The 22,066-nt window shown below is 43.1% G+C and overlaps 1 protein-coding gene across 1 annotated transcript in view; it reads left to right on the top strand.

Moving 5' to 3' along the window:
- LOC148023391 (uncharacterized) overlaps positions 1 to 21,827 on the top strand; it is a 31,197-nt gene extending 9,370 nt beyond the window's left edge. Inside the window, exons 3-5 of the mRNA XM_087695395.1 lie at positions 17,842 to 18,556; positions 18,652 to 18,720; positions 21,775 to 21,827. Of these exons, the coding sequence (XP_087551521.1) occupies positions 17,842 to 18,556; positions 18,652 to 18,720; positions 21,775 to 21,827 (837 nt within the window). The remainder of the gene's footprint in view (positions 1 to 17,841; positions 18,557 to 18,651; positions 18,721 to 21,774) is intronic.
- Positions 21,828 to 22,066: the final 239 nt, after the last annotated feature.

Genomic DNA, 22,066 nt, shown 5'->3' with positions numbered 1-22,066 from the left:
AGGAGCGTTGATGACACATACATCATCTTCCTCAACATCTTGCGTTTGTATCACGTCTCGTAGTCCAACTCTAACCCAATTAACACTCCTCAGAGGGAGTTCCAACACATTGCCAAATAGTACGAAGTACAACATAGGAGGTCCTCCAATGGCTGAATGCCGCTACCTCACTGCAACTCTCCTACATCTTGGGGATTGGCCCCTCGATGCGTTGCTAAACATATATACACTATATCGCACATAGTTCCACTCAAGGTACCAATTGATCATATCCAGGAATGCACAATTTTCCTCATTTTCTTTCCCCTAGACCCAACGCCTAGCCTAGAGCTTAGGATGACCTTACTCACTCAATGTTGGTCATGTCTCTAGAAAGCAATTGCCGTGCATCCAGGAGGTATTGTCTGATACACTTTAAATTTCATGCTTCATGCAAATTGTGAATGTCCATGTGCTCAAACAATTAAGAAAATTAGCATTGGTGCACATGTGGAAAACATTTCTTTCAATGATTTTGACTATCGCTCGTATGCTGCGTTGCATGAACCTAGCACTGAGAAACCCTCATGCTACTAGATCCATAATTTTTAATTATCGACCAACCTAAATGGTATGCATAAAAACTAGCAAGCTTTTCATCATTTCATTAAGCATTTAAACACCTTTTATACACTCTACCCCCTCACCCGTTTAGGTTGTGCATTATTGATCGGTTTAGGGTTCATTTTCATATTTTTGTTGTATGAAAAGCAATAAAAACTCACTAAAATATAAAGATAGGATTGAACTGAAGCTAAACCTCATACTTCAGACCCCCCATACATCCACAAACATGAATCTTATTTTTCCTTAATTTTCGACACTCAAAATCCATTTTCTCCTATTTTTAGTGGTTTTTTCCTATTTTTCTTGTATTTTTTACAATATTTAATGATTGAAAATACAAAATGAGTTATGGGCTGTGGCCCTTAGGTTCATTTGCAGCAAAATCACAAGTTTAGTTGGTGTGTCTTATTATATTTTCCATTTGTATCTCAAAAACACCCAATTTTCCCATATTTCACGTGTTTTACGGGTTTTACACTATTAATTTCATCCACAACACTTATGATTTTTTGATTTTCTGATCATAATCAGTTGGAAGACATTGCAAACAACATTATAATGCATAATCATCTCATGGGAACAAGTATTCATGAAGCAAATTGTATAAAAACACCATTTTCCTTTGTAAAAATGAGATTACCGTTCTTTGCGGGTTGCGGGTTTTTATTTGCCATATCTCGGGACTGATTTCTAGCCACCATTAATGCTCATGACAATCCACAATCAACAATCTTCAATCTTCTTACACCAGGGAGCAATCCGGTCTTCATTGGACAAGCATCCATCATTCTTCTTCTTCCTCTTCACCACATGAATCTTCCTTTAGGGGAGAGAGAGGGAGGAGAGAGAGAGACTGAAATCAGAATTCTTCACAGAGACCGTCAATGGAGGAGCGAAGCACGGCGATAGAGTCAGCATCCAGGGGGGATTGAAGCCCCATGATCATTGATGTGGGTTGTATTGAGCAGGTATGATCCATTGATCAATAATGGGGCACATTTTTCGGTGCCTTCTTGATCACGTTTTTCTCCATCTCCTTCATCCCACAATTTCCTATTTTGCATGCCTTTTGGTTGGGGGGTTATAATTCCCCCAAAGGGCACCCCCTCTTTGGTCCATGTTGTGGCCACCCTTTCAAATCTTGATCAATTCTTGGCCTTTTTCCCGTCTGGACTCGGAATCCAACTCTAAAAAATCCTCGGTGTCTGGCTCGTCATCCTTCATTGGCCGGTAACTCTTATCAACCCGCATGACTGTCTGAAAATTTATGAAAAATCAACAAGTGTCACTCGGGCGCCTTTAAAGCACTTTGTCGCTTAAAATCGTCCTAGATCGAGCCGCCGCCTTTGACGTTGAATATTTTTCCCTTGATATTCGTAATTTTTAGCTATTTTTAAGCACTTCTTGGCATCAAAATTCCGCTCTCATTGGCGACCACGGGATAGGGCGACTCAGCCCGTCCAATCCCACAGGAGATCTGCGCAAAACAACCAAAGGAAACATCAAGCTGATACAAAATAGATACATATTAAACACAGCACAATGCTCACCCTACCCCCTGACCAAACCAAGGCATGACATCCACAAGGAGTAGGCCTAGCATCATCTGATAAAAGATCCAAAGCTAGTCATTAACCAATGGCTCCAACACGGCCAAACTAAAAAGAGCTATCAAAGAGGTTGCCCTAAGTGGTGGTCTGAACTACCTACCTAACTAAGCACAACACAACTAGGAGCTCCTACAAGGCAAGGACTCCTATAGCTTGATCAAGAAGTATTTTCTTGTAACACATCTCTTCATTTAGGGTTTTCATTTTATACTTGGGTATGTAAAAAGGAGGGAGCTGAGCGTAGTGACCCAAGGAGAACAGGGCATCGGCCTCAGGACCTATCTCGGTACCTAAGAACCTACCAAGCCCTCGCAAGGCGACACTTAATCCTTTTCTGACGCTCACTTTTATTTTCGCTCCAACCTTTCTTATTATTTTTATTTTATTATTATTATTTTTTTAAATCAAGAGCCACCCCTAGGAAGACAAGGCATCGGCCCCGGGTCTGACTCGTCCCCAGGAACCTACTAGGCCTTCGCAAGGCAATGATCAACTGCTTATAAATTCTTATTTCTTTTCTTTTCTTTGCTAGGGGTTAGAACCCCTTTTTACACACCTTTGTATATTTTTATTGTCTTTTGGGATATTCAGGGTTTCTTTTCCTTTATCCTCATTTTTCCTTTTTCGGCAGGCTTCTCTAACTGCCTCACAACTAACAAGAACTCCTGGAACAGTTGCCTAGCAGGCTAGTAGAACAGGGTCACTAGGACTTCCTACTAAAACAAGTCTTTTGATGCTTGACAATGTCTTTAGAGGAGGCAACAACTACTCAGACCTCCCTCAAACATACTGAACCTAATCCTAGGACTTCATGCCTTGGACGTCGGTCCCCAATAAGAAATGAAAAACCCCCTTAACAAGTACACAAACACATATAACATAAATAAAACCCACAGTACTCATAAAGGAAAGATATCACCTGGATAGGGCCACAAGAAGCTTCCACGCAACAAAAGGCTCCTTCCAAGCGATTCTTCTGAACCTATCTAGCAAAAAACTCAAACAAGAAACCATTAACCGCACCTGCACTAAACAGACCACTGGCCCTTTTGGCCTAATGAAATAAAACACTTCACTACAAAACTTGATTGGCCCTCTTGGCGTAACGAGATCAAATAGAATAGCACCTACACATCCCTCCCTGGAAGAATCCAGATATACAACCTTTCCAAGGAGGAAAAATAGGCTCGTAGCCCTAAACTAGATGCATAAGGTTATGACCCATCCCTCCTGCATAGATAGCAAGAGGCGGACGCATAATATGTTGTCTAATCAACCTATGGGTCCCAAATAATAATGGTAGATTGGTCTTGGCTAATCTTTGCGTCACCCATATCAACCATCGTCTGCCATATACTGCATGTTCTGATAACATACCCCACAAGCGACCGGGTCTTGTTTCATCATTGATCACAATATCCAAACTAGGACCACAATTAAAGAAGAGGTCTTCCTCATAAGCAAGATTTGCTAATGAATCCACAAAGTGATTCCAGTAACGTGGAATCAGTTGAAAAGACACTCTCTCAAACTCTTCAAGTAGGGTCATAGTAGTCTGATGATACATACAAAGAATGGGATTTCGCACTGTGTATGTCCCATCTAGCTAATTTAGGATCAACTGGGAATCCCCTTTTACTAACAATCGACGAATACCACCTTCTTTGGCAATATGCAGTCCCATAATCAAGGCTTTATACTTCGCCATATTGTTAGTGAATCCTACCCCGAGATAAGCAGCTAACTTCATTGCAACTCTACGTCGGGGGTCTCGGATTACTACTCCAACACTTCATTTTCTATTAGGGCCCCTGGACGCTCCATCAAAATATAATGTATACGTCCATAATGGGTTTACACAGCCGGCCATCACAAACTCCTCTATTCGTAATTGTGGTAATCAAAGTTTAGCATGTTGAGAGGATGAACTGATGGCTCCATCTCACCTTCTTCATTGAACTCAATAGGGATGCTCGTCAACAGCCGTAAACAGTGATGGGAGAAGACTTTGATCTTCCACACAAAGTTTCTGTCTTCTTGCTCAATCACTTTATATCATTTGCTCCACTAGATGAGTTTCCCTTGATGGTATCTTTGCTCCAGATATGGGTGCTCTAAATAAGGGATGAATCGACCCATCAACCAACTTTTAGCTCTTTCGCAGGTCTCAAATCATTCCCAGCATGGACCTGCAATGCATTTTCTTTGTATTAGCATACTTAGAAGTAATAAGGTTTAATCTTATTAAGATTAACCTTATTCTTAAACTCTACTCCCTGTAGATCAGCTAATAGGGCTGTAGACCTGTTCTTCCCTAACCTAACAATCTTGTAGGGTCCATCCCATTTAGGTTCCAACTTTCCTGGGAACAGCTCCCTATGCGCATCGTAATACAAAACCACTTGTCCTTTCTTAAAGGTATACTTCTTCACTTTTAGGTCATGCAAGTGTTTCATGTGACGTTTAGCCACCTCTTGGTGTAATAGACTTTGCAACTTAAGTTCATCTAGGTGTGCTAAGGTAGTAAATCACTCTAATAGGGCGTCCTCATTACCCAAAGAATGGTTTATTGTGAATCTAATGGTCGGTAACTCAATTTCTAAGGGTAAAATGCACTCTTCACCATAAACTAGTTTGAACGGCATGTGGCCAGTGGCTTGCTTAAATGTGGTGTTATATGCCCATACTGCCACATATAGCTTCTTATCCCAGTCGCGTTTCTTTTCAGATAGGACTTTCGATAGGATACCCACAAGCTGCTTGTTGTTACTTTCAACGTGCCCATTTGCCCGCGAATTATAAGGAGTCGTTTTGTTGTGCTTGATTTGCTAAGCCTCTGTTAAGCTTTTGATCACCTTATTCAAGAAATGGGTTCCGCGGTCCGACACCAATTCTTTTGGGGGACCAAAACGGCATATTATCTGCTCTAAAAGGAAACTAGCAGTTTCTTTAGCATCATCTTTCCTTGTTGCACGTGCTTCTGACCACTTTGTGAAGTAGTCAGTTGCTACAATAATATACCTCTTTTGCGCAGTCGATGACGGAGTAATAGGACCTACAAAGTCTATTCCCCACTTCTCAAATGGAAGTATCGCCATAATAGGAGTGAGTGGTCTTTTCCTATTCTCTCAACTATCATGTCGTTGACAAATATCGCATCTCTTAACATATGCAAACGCATTCTGGAAGATGGCAGGTCACCAATAACCTGATCTTAAAGCCTTCTGTGCTGTAAGCCGTCCAGCAAAATGGCCTCCGCAAGTGAAATTATGGCACTCTTCCAAAATGAATGGCACCTCGTCAGGCATTACACATCGGCAATAGATGTCATCAACCCCTTGCCAATATAGTGTACTTGCGATCAAAGCAAACTTTAATGCCTATTGCTTAATTTTCCTTCTCTCAGCTTTAGATAGTTCGAATCCAGCCTCTCCTGTTGATAAATAATGTGTGATTGCAATGTACCATGAGGGAATAAACGCTATATCTATCTTAAATAACGCCTCCATGTCACTACCTTCAGCCCCACAGATTCTTTTGGCTCCGCAAAGTCCACAAGACATTCCACAATACCTTGTAACCTTGGTGGCTTACTCCTAATCTCATAATCAAACTCCTGCAAAGTGATTAACCACTTCGCTAGACGATCAGGCGGCTGCAGCTTATTCATCAATAATCGAAGCCCCTCCGCCTTCGTATAAAGCACAACTTTCTCATAGAGGATATAGTGCCTGAATTTCTTGGTCCCAAAGACCATCGCAATACACAACTTCTCCATGTAGGTATAATTGATCTCTAAAATGCCCAATTTTCGACTAGCAAAGGATATCGGATGATACCACTTTTCCTCCCAAATTTGGGCTAAATAGCCAGCTGATACTATGCATGGTGGCTGCTGAAAATATATAGAACACCTAACCTCTTTTAGGTGCTTTTAAAATGGGTGCTTTTACTAGTTCCTGCTTTACATCCTCGAAAGCTACCTTACAAGGGTCACCCTATACAAACAAATAGCTAAAGGACAATAGATTTGTAAGCGGCAACGTTCTTTCTGCCAAGGCGTTTATGAGTCTACGGTAATAACCAACTGAAGACAGAAAGCTATGAACTTCTTTCGAAGTGCGTGGTGGACCCATAGCAATTATGACTTTGACCTTATCGGGATCTGTCACAATTCCTACTGAACTGACCACATGGCCCAGCAAGAGCCCATAAGGTACACCAAAAACACACTTCCGTGGGTTTAGAGCGATGCAAAATTGTCTGCAGCGCTCAAAGCATTTTCTTAAAATGATCAACTGCCTTTCTCTCACGATGGCGGCCCCTAAGTCATCAATAAACACCTTCAACTCTTCAAGGAATATGTCACCGAATGTCTTATCTGATGTTCGTTGCCACGAACCAGGCACATTACATAAACCAAAGGCCATCACATGGTACACAAAAGTACCAAAGACAGTAATAAAAGTTGTTTTCAACTTATCCTCTTCTACAATTGCCATCTGGTTGTATCCTGCAAAGCAATCCATAAACGAATATATTTCCCTACCCGCTAATTGATCCAAAATCTGTTCAATGAATGGCAACGGGTAGTAATCCTTAACTGTCTGCTTATTCAGCTCTCTAAAACCCACACACAATCGGATTTGATTATTTTTCTTCTTTCTGATCACAGCTGGCGAACACCATTCTGGGTGTTGTACAGGGAAGATCAAACCAGCTTTCCTTAGCTTCTGTAACTCCTCAAACAGCCTGTCTCTCAATTCAAAAGGCATACGCCTTACTTTTTGTCGTACAGGACGAATGCCCTTCTTCAACGGAATTGTATGGACGGCAAGACTAGGAGGAATGCCCCTCAGATCATCATAACTCCAGGCAAAGATATCCCAGAATTCGTGAATCAAGGACACATAGTCCTCCCTTTCTGTTGAACTGAGCATAAAACCTAATTTAATTGGCTGCGAATCCTTTGGCGTACCAAGGTCTAGCTCGATAACATCTGCATCTCTTATACGATATTGGGCCTCTATCAGATCATTCAAAGTGATCTGATAGACGTCTTCCGTGGTGGATCCCTCTTTGGACTCATCACTCGATGATGTCTCATTGGCAGATAAATCCTCTAATGTCTCCAATTCTGTAGAAGACAGAGGAGCTCTCTCACTTTGCGGGGACTCAGGATAGGCATCAATCACCACGCATTGAGCACCTCTGTCGAATATTAGCCTACCGGTGGGTATATCCACTTGGCAGTCCGCTTGCAAGATCCAATGTCATCCAAGTAATACTTGGTAACTTGGACGCCCTACAAAACGAATCACCCTAAAGTCCAACATGCATTCTACATTTGTAACAGTGACATGGACCTTAGTAATGCAGCCTTCCGGCTATCTCAAACTATCATCCGCCATTCAGACAATTGTGGAGGTATCTTTCTGGATCGCAAGACCCAACCTTTCCATCACTTTAGAACTCATAATGTTAATAGATGATCCCATGTCGACAATGGCATAATCTACTAAATCCCATCGACATAGGCTACAACCCTTGGGCAATGCTTCTCAACATGCTCGAACCAGTTATCACCAACTCGCGCAATACCCAAAGGTTTCACGATATACCCGGTATGCTGGATCTTTCTAAATTCCTTGCGTACTCCCGGAGAAAGCTTAATAAGCTGTAAAAGGTTCACATCCGGCTTGACTTCACAAAGCGAGCTCGCCAAATCAAATTCATGATAGTTCGGTAGAGTTTGCTTTTCACGCCAAACCATCCGCTCTTTAGGTCGCTGAACTGGCTTTACTGCCTCTTTTTTAACTTTCACCTTCTTTCTCGGTGGTTCCTTATCCTTCTTAACATCGGCTTTACTCTCCATGGGCTTCAAAGGTCCCCCTTCCATGGCAGGATCCAGAACTTGCGTTCCTTTGTCGCCCTGTTTAGGGTTTCCGTCGATAGGCTTAGCCTTGTCGGCCTCTCTACCTTTTGATCTCTTTTAAGGACAGCTCGCAGATTAGAGGTTTCAGCGTCATTAACGTGCATAGCCTCAATCAAACTAACCCCACTACCACTAGGCAGCTCCTCCACTGTAGTCTTTGGTCGTTGGAGTATTTGTTTAGGTCCGTCTTCTCGTTGGGAATCATTTCCTTGCGCACGATGATTAATAGGCCCTGGTTGTCGACTTCCTCATTGCTAGAGGGATTTAATCTTACTTTAGCAAGTGGCTGCTAAATGGCCGGATTTCCTACAGATGTCACACTTGACATTTGGGCAATTTCGTGGATAATGTTACCCACCACACCATTTGCAGCTAAACCTCGAAGGTGCACCCTCATCCGGGTATCTACTTCCTATCAAATTTTGTTGTTTTTTAAGAAAGTTGATATCAACGGCTATTTGTCGATACTGCTCCGTAATCATGTCAGTATAATGCTTCATCATGTCCTTAACCTCACCAAGAACATTGGAAGCACTCGACTCGTAGCCTTGATCATTACCCTGTTGTTCCATCAGCCTAACAATTCGATTAGGCACTGGTTGTTGAACCACAGGTATGGTATTAGGATTAACTGCCTGGCCTCCACCATTTGGAGCTATTTGACTGCCTGTAGGCATCGACATGCTAGGGGGAGCTGGTAATAGAGGCACATTCTGCATCATGTTCCCTCTCCCATTAGGATTAGCCTTCGCTATCCCTTGGCTACTACTGCCATTGGCCATTGCCATATTATTTCCCAATGCTAGACCCATATTCAGATTGCCTCGAGAGGCATAGACTACTTGTAGTCGGGATTCCACTTCTTGTGCTTGTGTAATGGCAGTATCTATATCCCCCAAAGGGACACTACTCAATTGCAACTGGATATTAAAGTCCAAGCCATGCAGAAAATATTGCAATTGGGCAGCTACGGGGATAGGAATAGAGGTGTTCAACTTAGGGAAAACCTCTTTTAGTTTCTTCGCATAAGCACGAATATCCTCGTGTGGTTCTTGGCGGGCCATGTTAAGTACACGCAACCAATATTACCCACCCCGTTCAGGGGCAAACTCCCTTCGAAAAGCTCCATAAAATGCATCAATATTCAATATGGTTCCTACTTCTAAGCCATGATACCATATGGCAGCTCGTCCTTTGAGAGTCATGTTGAAGAACATCATTAAATGTTCTTCTTCTTGGATGTGACAATTAAACATCAGCTTTTGAAACTCCCTGATATGGAGTTCTGCATCTTACTCAACTAGCCCATTAAAAATGGGTAGCGGGTAACCTAGAGTCAGCAAATCTGTCGTTCCTGCAGGAATTGCAATAGGCTGCGCCATGACGGAAATTGGATTTGCACTAGGAATAGGAGACGGTGAAGTCACACCTCCCGCACTTGATGTAGACTACCTTATGGAAGGAAGGGGAGCCCTCAAGCTTCCACCTTCTCCTAACTTACTGCTTGTGGCACCAAGACCACTAGATCCACTTCCTCGTAAGGGTTCAGCACCGCTACGCTTAGGGGAATACCTCCTAAGAATTTCAGCATGTCGCCTAGCTCTTTTGTCTCTCTCTTGCTTTTGGATTTCTGCTAGACGATGCTTATAGAAGAATAACGGATCAATCTCAGTATCCTTTGGCATAAACTGCTAACTGGTCCCTAGATAACCAGGATTTGAGGACCGCCACTTCTAAGCGGCTCACGACAGATGCACCATTGATGGGACCTAAAACGGGCCGCCACTAGCTCATGCACTAGCTAGACCTCTATCATGCTCTCAACAACCCCACGGCCTCGCAGACCAGGAGCGTTGATGACACATACATCATCTTCCGAAACATCTTGCGTTTGTATCACGTCTCATAGTCCAACTCTAACCCAATTAACACTCCTTAGAGGGAGTCCCAACACATTGCCAAATAGCACGAAGTACAACATAGGAGGTCCTCCAATGGCTGAATGCCGTTACCTCACTGTGACTCTCCTACATCTTGGGGATTGGCCCCTCGATGCGTCGCTAAATATATATAACAATATATCGCACATAGTTGCACTCAAGGTACCAATTGATCGTATCCAAGAATGTACCATTTTTCTCATTTTCTTTCCCCTAGACTCAACGCCTAGCCTATAGATTAGAACGACCTTACTCACTCAACATTGGTCATGTCTCTAGAAAGCAATTGCCGTGCATCCAGGAGGTATTGTCTGATACACTTTAAATTTCATGCTTCATGCAAATTGTGAATGTCCATGTGCTCAAACAATTAAGAAAATCAGCATTGGTGCACATGTGGAAAACATTTCTTTCAATGATTTTGACTATCGCTTGTGTGTTGCGTTGCATGAACCTAGCACCGAGAAACCCTCGTACTACTAGATCCGTAATTTTTAATTATCGACCAACCTAAATGGTATGCATAAAAACTAGCAAGCTTTTCATCATTTCATTCAGCATTTAAACACCTTTTATACACTCTACCCCCTCACCCGTTTAGGTTGTGCATTATTGATCGGTTTAGGATTCATTTCCATGTTTTTGTTGTATGAAAAGCAATAAAAACTCACTAAAACATAAAGGTAGGGCTGAAATGAGGCTAAACCTCATACTTCAGACCCCCCATACATCTACAAACATGAATCTTATTTTTCCTAAATTTTCGGCACTCAAAATCTATTTTTTTCCTATTTTTAGTGGGTTTTCTCTATTTTTCTTGTGTTTTTTGTAATATTTAATAATTAAAAATACAAAATCAGTTATGGGCTGTGGCCCTTAAGTTCATTTGCAGCAAAATCACAAGTTTAGTTGGTGTGCCTTATTATATTTTCCATTTGTATCTCAAAAACACCTAATTTTCCCATATTTCACGTGTTTTATGGGTTTTACACTATTAATTTCATCCACAACACTTATGATTTTCTGATTTTCTCATCATAATTAGTTGGAAGACATTGCAAACAACATTATAATGCATAATCATCTCATGGGAACAAGTATTCATGAAGCAAATTGCATAAAAACACAATTTTTCTTTGTAAAAATGAGATCACCGTTCTTTGTGGGTTGCGGGTTTTTATTTGCCATATCTCGGGACTGATTTCCAGCCACCATTAATGCTCATGACAGTCCACAATCAGAAATATTCAATCTTCTTACACCACGGAGCAATCCGGTCTTCATTGGACAAGCATTCATCATCCATTCTTCTTCTTCCTCTTCACCACATGAATCTGCCTTTCGGGGAGAGAGAGGGAGGAGAGAGAAAGACTGAAATCATAATTCTTCACAGAGACCATCAATGGAGGAGCGAAGCATGGCGATAGAGTCAACATCCATGGGGGATTGAAGCCCCATGATCATTGATGTGGGTTGTATTGAGCAGGTATGATCCATTGATCAACAATGGGGTGCATTTTTCGGCGCCTTCCTGATCACGTTTTTCTCCATCTCCTTCATCCCACGATTTCCTATTTTGCATGCCTTTTGGTTGGGGGGTTAAAATTCCCCCAAAGGGCACCCCCCGTTTGGTCCATGTTGTGGCCACCCTTTCAAATCTTGACCAATTCTTGGCATTTTCCCCGTTCGGACTCGGAATCAAGCTCTAAAAAATCCTGGGCATCCGGCTCGGCATCTCGCATTGGCTGGTAACTCTTGTCAACCCGCACGATTGTCTGAAAAATTATGAAAAATCAACAAGTGTCGCTCATGTGCCTTTAAAGCACTTTGCAGCTTAAAATCGTCCTAGATCGAGCCGTCGCCTTTGACGTTGAATATTTTTCCCTTGATATTCGTAATTTTTAGCTATTTTTAAGCACTTCTTTGCATCAAAATTCCGCTCTCAAGAGCGCGTGCACTAGCTTTTCCTGTAGCCTGGCTTCAGCATCGGGGATGTCGTGGATGCTGATTCATTGGTTAGCACCTTCTCTCATTTCATTTTTAGCATGGTGTAGACATCCCTTTTTTGTTTTTTCTGTATCTTCGATTCCAATCCCAATGCCTTCTCCACCAAGGCTGGGTTCAAGTGCACCTGTACCTGTTTAGCATTTTCTCCCCTTCCCACCGTCACGGTGCCGCACTCCTGGTCGGGGTCATATGTCTTGAGAAACTCCACATACTTCGTGTGGTTAGGCTCTTGCACAAATTTCTCTAGGTACTTGGTGAGGTTGCACTACTCGACGACTCTCTTGGTTGCTTTCTCCTTCGACACTACTACTTCGATGTTCCGGATGGTCCAAAACTTCAGTTGATTGTAGGTGCGATTTTCTAGGCATATGCCATACTGTGCTCTTTCCTCCTCCGTGAACGGGAGTCAGTGGGCACGGTCTTGTTGCGACATTTTATGTTCCTGTCATAAACCATAATTTTCATTAGTGCTTTTCACATAGTAATTTGCTGATTGTTGCTGAAAAAGAAAAAATCTATGCTTTTTGAATGAATTCATTAAGAACCAATATAGATTTTCCTTTTCAGACTTTGACTTTTTTCCCTTTACTTCAAAGTTTCCATTTCCTTTTTCCTACACCATCCGTTTTTTATAATATATGTTTATGTGTTTCACTAATTTTGATTTGATTGGCCTGACTTGATTCACCTTACCCCCTCCCCTTCCAGCTTGAGAAGAATCCTTCCTAGGATTTAGGGTCAGAAGGGCAAGGGCATTTTGCATGGTGGTGTAGGAGTTACTTGTGAAGGAGCCAATCATAGAACTGGGGGTTGTATTCTAAGTGAGCTTCGTGGTCCAGATCAAAGGGTTGAATCCCCACTTACGTGATGTATGTGATAACATCTATTAGGAAGTCATCAGAGTTGACACGGCTAGCAATGTGTAACTCTTCCTCAGACAACAAGCGGTCGAGGTAGGGGTGTCCTTTGATGTATTCTTCCATGGGTCGGCCTTGAAGAGTGGTTAACACTCTATACGTGGTTGGCGCGACATATGTGGGGTCGTATTCTGTTGTTTTGATAGCTCGCGCTGCTCAGCGTTGTTCATTATGTGGCACCCTTCAACTTCCCATTGTAGCCTAAGAGTGTACCAATGCCTCAAGAATGGGGAGTCAGTATCAGCGAGCTTTGATAATGCTGTGATTTCTTGATCAATGATAGCAGAAGTGGTTCCCTGATCGTATGACATGATGAGGCGCTATTTGATGGCTTCCTCCTTGGAGATCTTGCTATTGAGCAATTCAGTAGTGGAGCGAGAAGCTTTTTTGAATGCGAAATCAAAGGTCTCCTAGGAGCATGGCATCGTTTTAACTTCAGTTGCAAAGGGTTCCTCCAATAGTCCTAAGTCCAAGCGGTCATAGCTTAGTGCTAGTGACATGAAGGTGGTGTCTAGTCATTTAATGCATTCCACCATGTCATCCCCGGTGTCCTCAGCGAGGTTGATGGCCAGCGCTAAAAAGGATTTGCATTCATAGGAGGGCATAAGGCCAACGGGTGGTCGAGGTTTGCTAGAACTAGAGCCAGTGACAACAAAGAGTTGCGGTTGGGAGCGTTCTTGAGTGTATAGTTGGGCTGCTTGGATTATGGGTAGATTAGGAGCAGCCACGACGGACGACTGCTGCATTCAGGTTGGATTTGGGGATTTGGATTGACTTGGTCGGGTGATGACTCTTGTGACAGAGTTTGTTGTTTGGGCCGATAGGCTTGTATGACTTTCTTGGGTTTAGGCGTAGATGAGTCGGATGGCTATGGTTTTGGAGAGCACTGCGGCTTATGGTTTGGAGGGTTTATGGGACTTGGGTTGATCAAGCTTGAGGGCAGCATATGAGTAGTGTCTTTGGACGCGTAGGCCTTAGGGATCTACAACCAGGTGTTGCCCATGTAGTAGCCTTGCGCATGCAAGAGGGATTTAGGGACCCATTTTTGCTTGCTCATGCGGTGCTTTCTGTGACTGTGTCTTAGCCTCCTAGGTTTAGAGTTTTTGGTTTTATGAGGATAGGAGCATCGACTCCTAGGCGGCGGTTACGATTGCTTAGGCTGCCATTGAAATTTAGGCTGTTGGGCCTTAGGTTTTGCTGTTATGGGCTGTGATTCATGAAATCTGGGAGGGGGCGGCTGCACACTACCCCCCTCCTTGGACTTGGTTACGGATATTTCTACTGGTGGTGTTACGGACAGTGATGAGGTCGCCTAGCCCTTGCTGAAAGCTGTGATAATGCGAATGTTGCCTATTGCGAGGTGGATGTGCTGCGACTCATGATCAACATTGTAGTGAGTCTGCTTTTTTAAAGTTCGCCCCAGCAGCAACTCCGTGCTTGCGTTTTTAGCATTTGGCAACACGTAAAAAATCATTGGGACAGTCCCAGACTCGATAGAAATGGCGGCTCTGCACTTGCCAAGAAGTGCGTAGGAATGGGCCCCATATGGGCTTAATTTTGCAGTAGTGGGTTGAAGTGGTGGTCTGCCAAGTTGAGTCCAATGATCGTGAGTTAAGACATTGAAGTCTGCTCCCTCATCGATCAAAGTGTTGAAAGCGCATGTTTGTTTTGCAGTAACCGTGATATGGAGGTATGCTCCCTCGTCGATCAAAGCTTTGAAAGCGCATGTTTGTTTTGCAGTGACCATGATATGGAGGTATGCGGGCTCTACGGCTTCCTCATCCTCATCATCAATCTCAGTGATTATGGCCACTTGTATCTTGACAGGCGGTTCTAACATCGAGGACTTGTGCAAAGGATGGGTGGGAGGGTACTACTTCTTGACACGACTGCCATTGAAGAAGCCTATGCCCTCATTGTCTAAGGTCTCAAGCTTGACATTGCCTGTGTGGATGATCGCACGAACTTTGAAAGGTCCAAGACCCCTAAATTTCATTTTCTGCTTATGTCCCTTAATTGAGTAGAGGAGCACTAAGTCCCCTTGTTCAAAGTCGCGCTACTGGACATGCTTGTCAAACCAACTCTTGCGTCAGGCCTTCTCACATATAAGCGCATGGGTGGCTAGAAGGCGAGTCTCTGAGAGGCGTTCGAGTTCGACCAGGTGTTGCATCCATGCCTCCTTCCCTTCCCATCATTCTTGAAGTCCTATTCTCAGGCTAGGAACGAAGAATTCTAATGGTAGAATCGCTTTAGTTCCATAGGTTAGCCTGAAGGGGATTTGACTGACAGCCATTTTACAAGCTGTGCGATAAGCCCACAAAGCTACCATCAGCTTGTTATCCTAGTCGCTGTGTGAGGCTGAGACCACCTTGGTCAGGACATTGACAAGAATCTTATTTGTGGATTCTGCCCGACCATTTTCCTGAGCGTAGTATGGCGAGGATTTGCGATGGATGATGAGAAAGGTGGACATGAGATATGCTATCACCTCGTTGATGAAGTGCATGCCTTGGTCAGTGACCAGTTTGATGGGGTAGCCGAATCGCGAGATCACTTGCTCCCATAAGAACTTGGCAGTCGTCCTAGCGTTGTTTTTTTGTGTCGCTCTTGCCTCTGTCCATTTCATGAGGTAGTCCGTGGCCACAATGATGTACTTGGCCTCTGAATACTGTGCCGCAGGACTGATGGGTCCTATGAAGTCAATTTCCCATTTTTCAAAGGGTTGTCGTGCAATAACTAGGGTCAACTCCATCTAAGTCTTGTGAATTGGGACTTTTGTCAGTTGGCACTTGTCACAATGCTTAATGAATCGTGCTGCATCGCAGAAAAGAGTGGGCCACCACAGTTGAGATTGCAACACCTTTCGTGCTGTCGTATCTCCGCTAAAGTTCCCTCCAACAATGCCACTGTGTGCCTCTGAGAGCACATCGTGCATCTCATGTTTGCATACGCATCTGCACAGCAATCTGTCTTGCCCCAGTCTATAGAGTTGGCTTGCGATCAACTGATAGGGTTGGATCTTAAGGATTAATCACCTAAGTCCAGCTTTTTCTATCGGTCGATCAGGCAGTCCGTGTTCAAGCACTTGGACTATGTCATCCGCCCAATATGGTGTTAGATCATCCTTGAATAAATCTCTCGCTGGACAGGTTAAATAGATGGGTGTCGAGTAATTCGTCAACAATGCCTTGTCCAGCAGCTTCTCCCGTGGAAATACATGACATATGGTCAGCAATGTAGTGCTGTTTTCCTTTTCGTACAACCATGGAGAAGTCGAATTCCAAGAGCAGAAGGAGCCACCGACCTATGTATCCTGTAGCGCAAGGTTTGTTTACTAGATAGAGCAGGGTTTGATGGTCCACAAAAAAGGTAAAAGGTGTGGCCAATAGATAGTGCCGGAATTTCTTCACAGCAAACACCATGGCTAATCCTTCTCTTTTTGTCGTCGAGTAGTTTATTTCCGTCCCAGCGAGTTGTCTGCTAGCAAAGCTCACTGGATAGTCTAAGTTGTGTTCGCGAGGTTAGCACAACATTGCTCCCACGGCAAACTTAGAAGCATCGATATGCACGTGGAAAGTAATGGTCCAATCTGGGGCTCATAGAATTGGTGCTATGGTTAGAGCATTTTTCAACTCTTCATATGCTCGTTGGCATGCCTCGGTCCATTTGAAGACGATCAGCAGCTTGTACAAAGGTCTGGTGATCAATGCATAGTTCAGTACAAACCGCTAATAGTACCCTGTATGGCCTAGGAAGCATTGAACTCCCTTGTAGTTGATTGGGGGTGGAAGGTCAACAATAACCCTAACTTTTGAGAAGTCAGTGGCAATGCCATCCTTCAACACCACGTGCCCTAAGATGCATCTATGCTTTACCCAAAACTGGCACTTTAAGGGGTTCAAGGAGAGACGATATAAGCGACACCACTGAAAGACTGCGTGGAGTTTGTCTAAGTGTTCGATCCAGGTTGAGTGGACACAGAGGTCATCGACAAAGACTTCCAACTCCTTGCAAAGCATGTCTTTAAAGATGGTGCACATGAGGCATTGGAAGGTGGTATATGTAAGCAAAGACGTCCCACTCAGTGGTGAAGGCGGTTTTGTGCCTGTCCGCATGATGCACTTGCACCTGGTTGTACCCTAAGAAGCCATCTAGAAAACTGTAGGCTTCCTTGCCTGCCTCTCTCAAGCATGTGCTCGGTGTACGACAATGGATAGTTGTCCCTCCTAGTAGCAGCCTTCAACTTCTTGTAATTGACACACACTCGCTGGTGAATTGAAAGTATTAAAATAACTCATGGTGTGCAAATTAACGGAGCGCGTTGTAATATATATACTGTGATTGAAGCAGGATGCAGTACCACACCCTAACATGGTGCCATACGCACGGCGAGAGCATGCAAAGCGTCGACGAGATGATGCTGGAGCTTCGGGATCTGTTGTCGGAGATGAGTGGGAAAGGGATGACAATAGCCCTGCACCCCACGAAGTTGTGGAAGAGGAAGTGTTTGATGACATGGTGCGGAATCTTTTTAGGGATGATCGCAAAGGTGTGGACGACAATGATATGGAACAAGAGCATCTCTACAACGCTTCATCGACACCGGTTTTTGAAGGGTGCACATTCTCTATTTTACGTGCTTCACTTGAACTGCTCAATATACAAACAGTTTATGGATGGAGCAATGCAAGTCTTGACGCATTATTGAAGTAAGCATTGTAACTTGCAAATTTCAGTTAGTGGTTTTTGGTTTACAGTATAGGGTTTAGGGTTATGGGCTAATTGATGATATTGGATGCAGGCTATTATCAAACATGCTTCCAAAGGGGAATAGACTACCCACCTCAAGAGACAAAGCGAGGCGCTATGTGACATCTCTTGGAGGATTGGATTATGATCGCATACATGCATGCGTCAATGATTGCATTCTCTTTCGTGGGATGCATAAGGAGGCTCGACAGTGTCCCACTTGTGGTGAAGCAAGGTATAGAACAGATGTGAAGAGTTTTGATGTACCTCGTAAAGTCTTGCGACACTTTCCTATAATTCCTCGCATCAAACACATGTTCAAGTGCAAATCCATAGCAGAGCTCATGTCATGGCATTCCTCGCATCAATCGGATGATGGCATGTGGAGAATTCCTGCAGACACTCCTGCTTGGAAGCATATTGAAGATGAGTGGCCCAGCTTTAAAACAGAGCCCAGAAACTTGAGACTTGGCCTAGGTATGGATGGAGTGAATCCGTTTGGTTTCAAGAGCACCGCATACAGCGTGTGGCCGGTTGTGTTGGTGAATTACAACCTTCCACCATCAATGGCGATCAAGAAGGGACATCTTATGTTATCCCTTCTGATTCCAGGGAAACATAAAGTCAAGCATATGGATGTTTATCTTGAACCGTTGATTGATGAGTTGGAGGAACTATGGAGAGGTGTTGCGGTAGTGGACATTAGTAGGCCTCCCTCCTCTCGACACTTTGACTTAAAAGCAGTGTTGATGTGGACAATGCATGACTTTCCAGGATACAGCGATTGTTCTGGTAAGAATTCTAACTACCTCCCGACTCTAATACTACTAGCTATATCAATTATAACTATTGACTTTATTATTCTAACTTTTTTTTTATTTTAACAGGTTTGAGGACATCGGGTAAACATGCATGTCCTATATGTGGCCCTTCATTGGTACATGAGTATGCTGATGGTTTGTGTAAGACCATATTCGATAATCATCATCGATTTCTCCCATCAGATCACCCTAAATATGCTCCTAGTAAGAGGAACATTCATCCACAGACACTTCGTGCAAAAGATTGGAAGCGTATTTGGGAGTCTTCAAATGTTCTTCCTCCAGATGGCATGAATAGGTACATCTCCATTGTTTTCAATCTTGTTTTGTGTAGTCTCTAAAGTTGGAATAAAGATGACAGTCTGCAATCCCTTGTGTAGGTACTCCATTTTTTTCCGGCTACCATATTGGACCCATCTCAAGATCAACCATCTTCTTGATCCCATGCACATCTTCAAGAATGTGGGATCTAGTATTTGGGAACATGTTATTGGTAAAAGAGACAATGTTAGCATACGGGAGGACTTGCAGGTCGCTGGACGTATGCGTCAAGCTTGGCCACGAGAGGAGGGTGGGCACGTTCGTCTTCCGCCTGCTCCCTGGATTATATCAAAGAAGGAGGAGAAGCAGGTAAAGCAAGCCATCACCACTTTGCGTACTCCCACTGGATGCATGAGATCGTTGAAGGGAGCATTTACAACCACTAAGAAAAGAGGGGTTGAGCAACTACATGGGTTGAAGTCCCACGATTGGCACAAGATGCTCCAAGTAAGTGTTTTCCAATTATTGTAGGTTGAAATTAAATTTTGTAATGCCCTAACCCAAATATACATGTGCTCTTATGTGCGCAGTTCATACTACCTACTAGCATCGACCATTGTGCAGACAGGAGTTTGAAAAGATGTATTTATAAGATGGGCGAGCTTGTGAGGTATGTAAATCCCATGTAAGATCACCCTTCATTATACCTTGCAAAATGAATGTGCATGAGGTATAACGTACTGTGCATTTATTTTTCAGATATGTTAGTTCCAAAGAAATTGATCCAGCCACATTGGATGATGCGCGTGTTATGGCAGTGGAGGTGGTTTGTATGGTAGAGGAGACTTTTCCGCGAACCATTCTCACAAGTCAACTACATCTCATTGTGCATTTAGTGGATGAAATTGCTTTATGTGGCACTGTGCATGCCCGTTGGATGTTCTTCCTAGAGCGCTTCATGAAGACCTTAAAAGACTTTGTGAGGCAAAGTGCAAGGCCCGAAGGAAGCATGGCTGAGGGTTGGTTGATACAAGAGTCTCTTGTATATATATCAGAATTTCTTGATCAGGTGGATAGCTCTTTGCCGCGACTATGGAGCAATGAAGAGGACTTGAGGATGACGTCTATTGTGCCTCAAGGAAAAGAACAGAGCAAAGTAATTGAGAGAACATTGATTGATGATCTTAATTTCACTTGCATCCTTAATAGTGATGTGATGAGCAGATGGGTTACAAGATACGAGGATGCAAAGACAAAAAGGCAAGCAGACAGAGCTCTCTTTCGGAGGCAACATGGCTCTCGTAAGGCGTACCCTAAGCATCTAGCAACACTTCCGAATGATATTCATGTTGATTGGTTGCATGAGGAAATGGAGAGAGCAGAGAGAGATGAGGGGCTGCATATCACGGTGGAAGAATGGGAGTATGCACGAGGATGCATGTTAAAGGTACATAGAACAAATGTAAATTTGCATTCTTTGTAAGTGATTGGCTTTTCATATTTATTCACATTAATTGCTTACATAGATATTGCTTATATTTTGGTCCAGTGCACTATGTTCAATGCTATATGGTGTGAAGGCAAGCATTTTCGAACACAAAGAATAGATGAAAAGAGGAATACACAAGATTGCGGTGTCATTAGTAGCTTTGAGGGAGCCAATGGAAAAATTGATGATTATTGTGGCACAATCCAAGACATATACAGACTTGACTTTTGCCGCTTCTTTGTGTATGTTTTGGATGTCAAATGGCAAATGAACGTGGTGGAAAAAGGGCCTAACGCAACGATAAAACGCCATGCAAGTGGCTATGTAACTATTGACTCTACAAAGTTTTGGCAAACAAAGAAAGATAGGCTCGTATTGCCACAACAATGTGAGCAGGTATGCATTTTTTTACAAATGTGTTTCATGTACATATATATCTAAGCTCGCGCACCCCTTGACTTTTGATATGCTAATTAATTAATGAATTATGTGTATTTGAGCAGGTTATCTATCTGCCAATGGTGCATGACAATAAATGGTGGTATGTCATCCCTATTGCACCACGTTCCAAAGTAATGTATAATACATTCACTAATATGGAGCATATGGAGGATGTGGCAAGCCGCAAAGAAGATGATGTCGAACATGCCAATGCAGATGATCATGATAATGAGGATGAGCGTGCCATTTCTCATGATCATGAGGATGACCCTTCCATTGAGGATGATGGTGATGATGATGAGAATGATCAAGGCATCGGTACCATTATCAATGGGCAAAATAGCGATAGTAGAATAAATTTAATCGTAGCCTTACAAATTGATCAAATGGATATTGATGTTGATCGTTTGGCAAGGATGGATCTTATTGAAGATGAGATCGAACCCTAACCAATCCATCACTGTATTGTTCCAAATTCATGACATTTCTATTGTATACTTTGTCTTTCAATAACCATATGAAGATATATTTTTCAATATATTACGTTGTTGTAAGTGCATGTAGTGGGATTTTGTAATGGTTTGTAAACACTGCAATGCACAATGACATTTTTAAAACTTAATGGTTTTCTGTTTTGAAAAGAAATGGATTTCTGTAGTTAGGCTCTGTGTCGCGTGTAACAGAGCGTGTATTATGACAGACTTAACGTGCAAATACACGCGCCCACACATGCAATTATACACGCGTTGTTACATGCATGTATACACGCGCCCGATATTGCTGTAAGTATAAACGACCATACACGCGCCCGTAACTTTTCGCGTGTAATGGACGCGTGTATGGCGGCATTGTGTTGTAGTGTCGGATTTTTCCATTCTTCTTCATCACGATGACTATGGGCAATACCCAATCTGTGCGTTCAATTTTGTAAATGAATTCTGCTCTCATCAGCTTATCAATCTCCTCTTTGACAACATGAGCGGTTTTTGGATTCATAGGGTACGGTCGGTGCTTGATGGGCGTTGCGTCTGGCATCATGGATATGTTGTAAGTCAGGACACTCAGATCTACTCCCTTAAGCTCTTCTAAGGACCAGGCGAGCACGACTATGTACTCTCGCAAGAGAGCGACAAGACTCGTTTCTTGTTCCTTAGTCAAGTCATCGGCAATGAAGACTAGTCAGGGTGTTTCCCCTTCCTGGGCTAGGTTAACCTCCTTGATGGTCCCTCAATCGGTTTGCTCGTTTGCCCTTGATGCTTGGCACATAACAAAACTACTACCCTTTCCCCT

This window comes from Lygodium microphyllum, chromosome 16 (assembly GCF_053477565.2).
Source record: "Lygodium microphyllum isolate KBCC chromosome 16, Lygodium_microphyllum_v1.1.10, whole genome shotgun sequence".
Lineage (NCBI taxonomy): Eukaryota > Viridiplantae > Streptophyta > Polypodiopsida > Schizaeales > Lygodiaceae > Lygodium > Lygodium microphyllum.
Note: the sequence above shows the minus strand (reverse complement) of the source record. Positions and strands in the feature narration are given on the sequence as shown.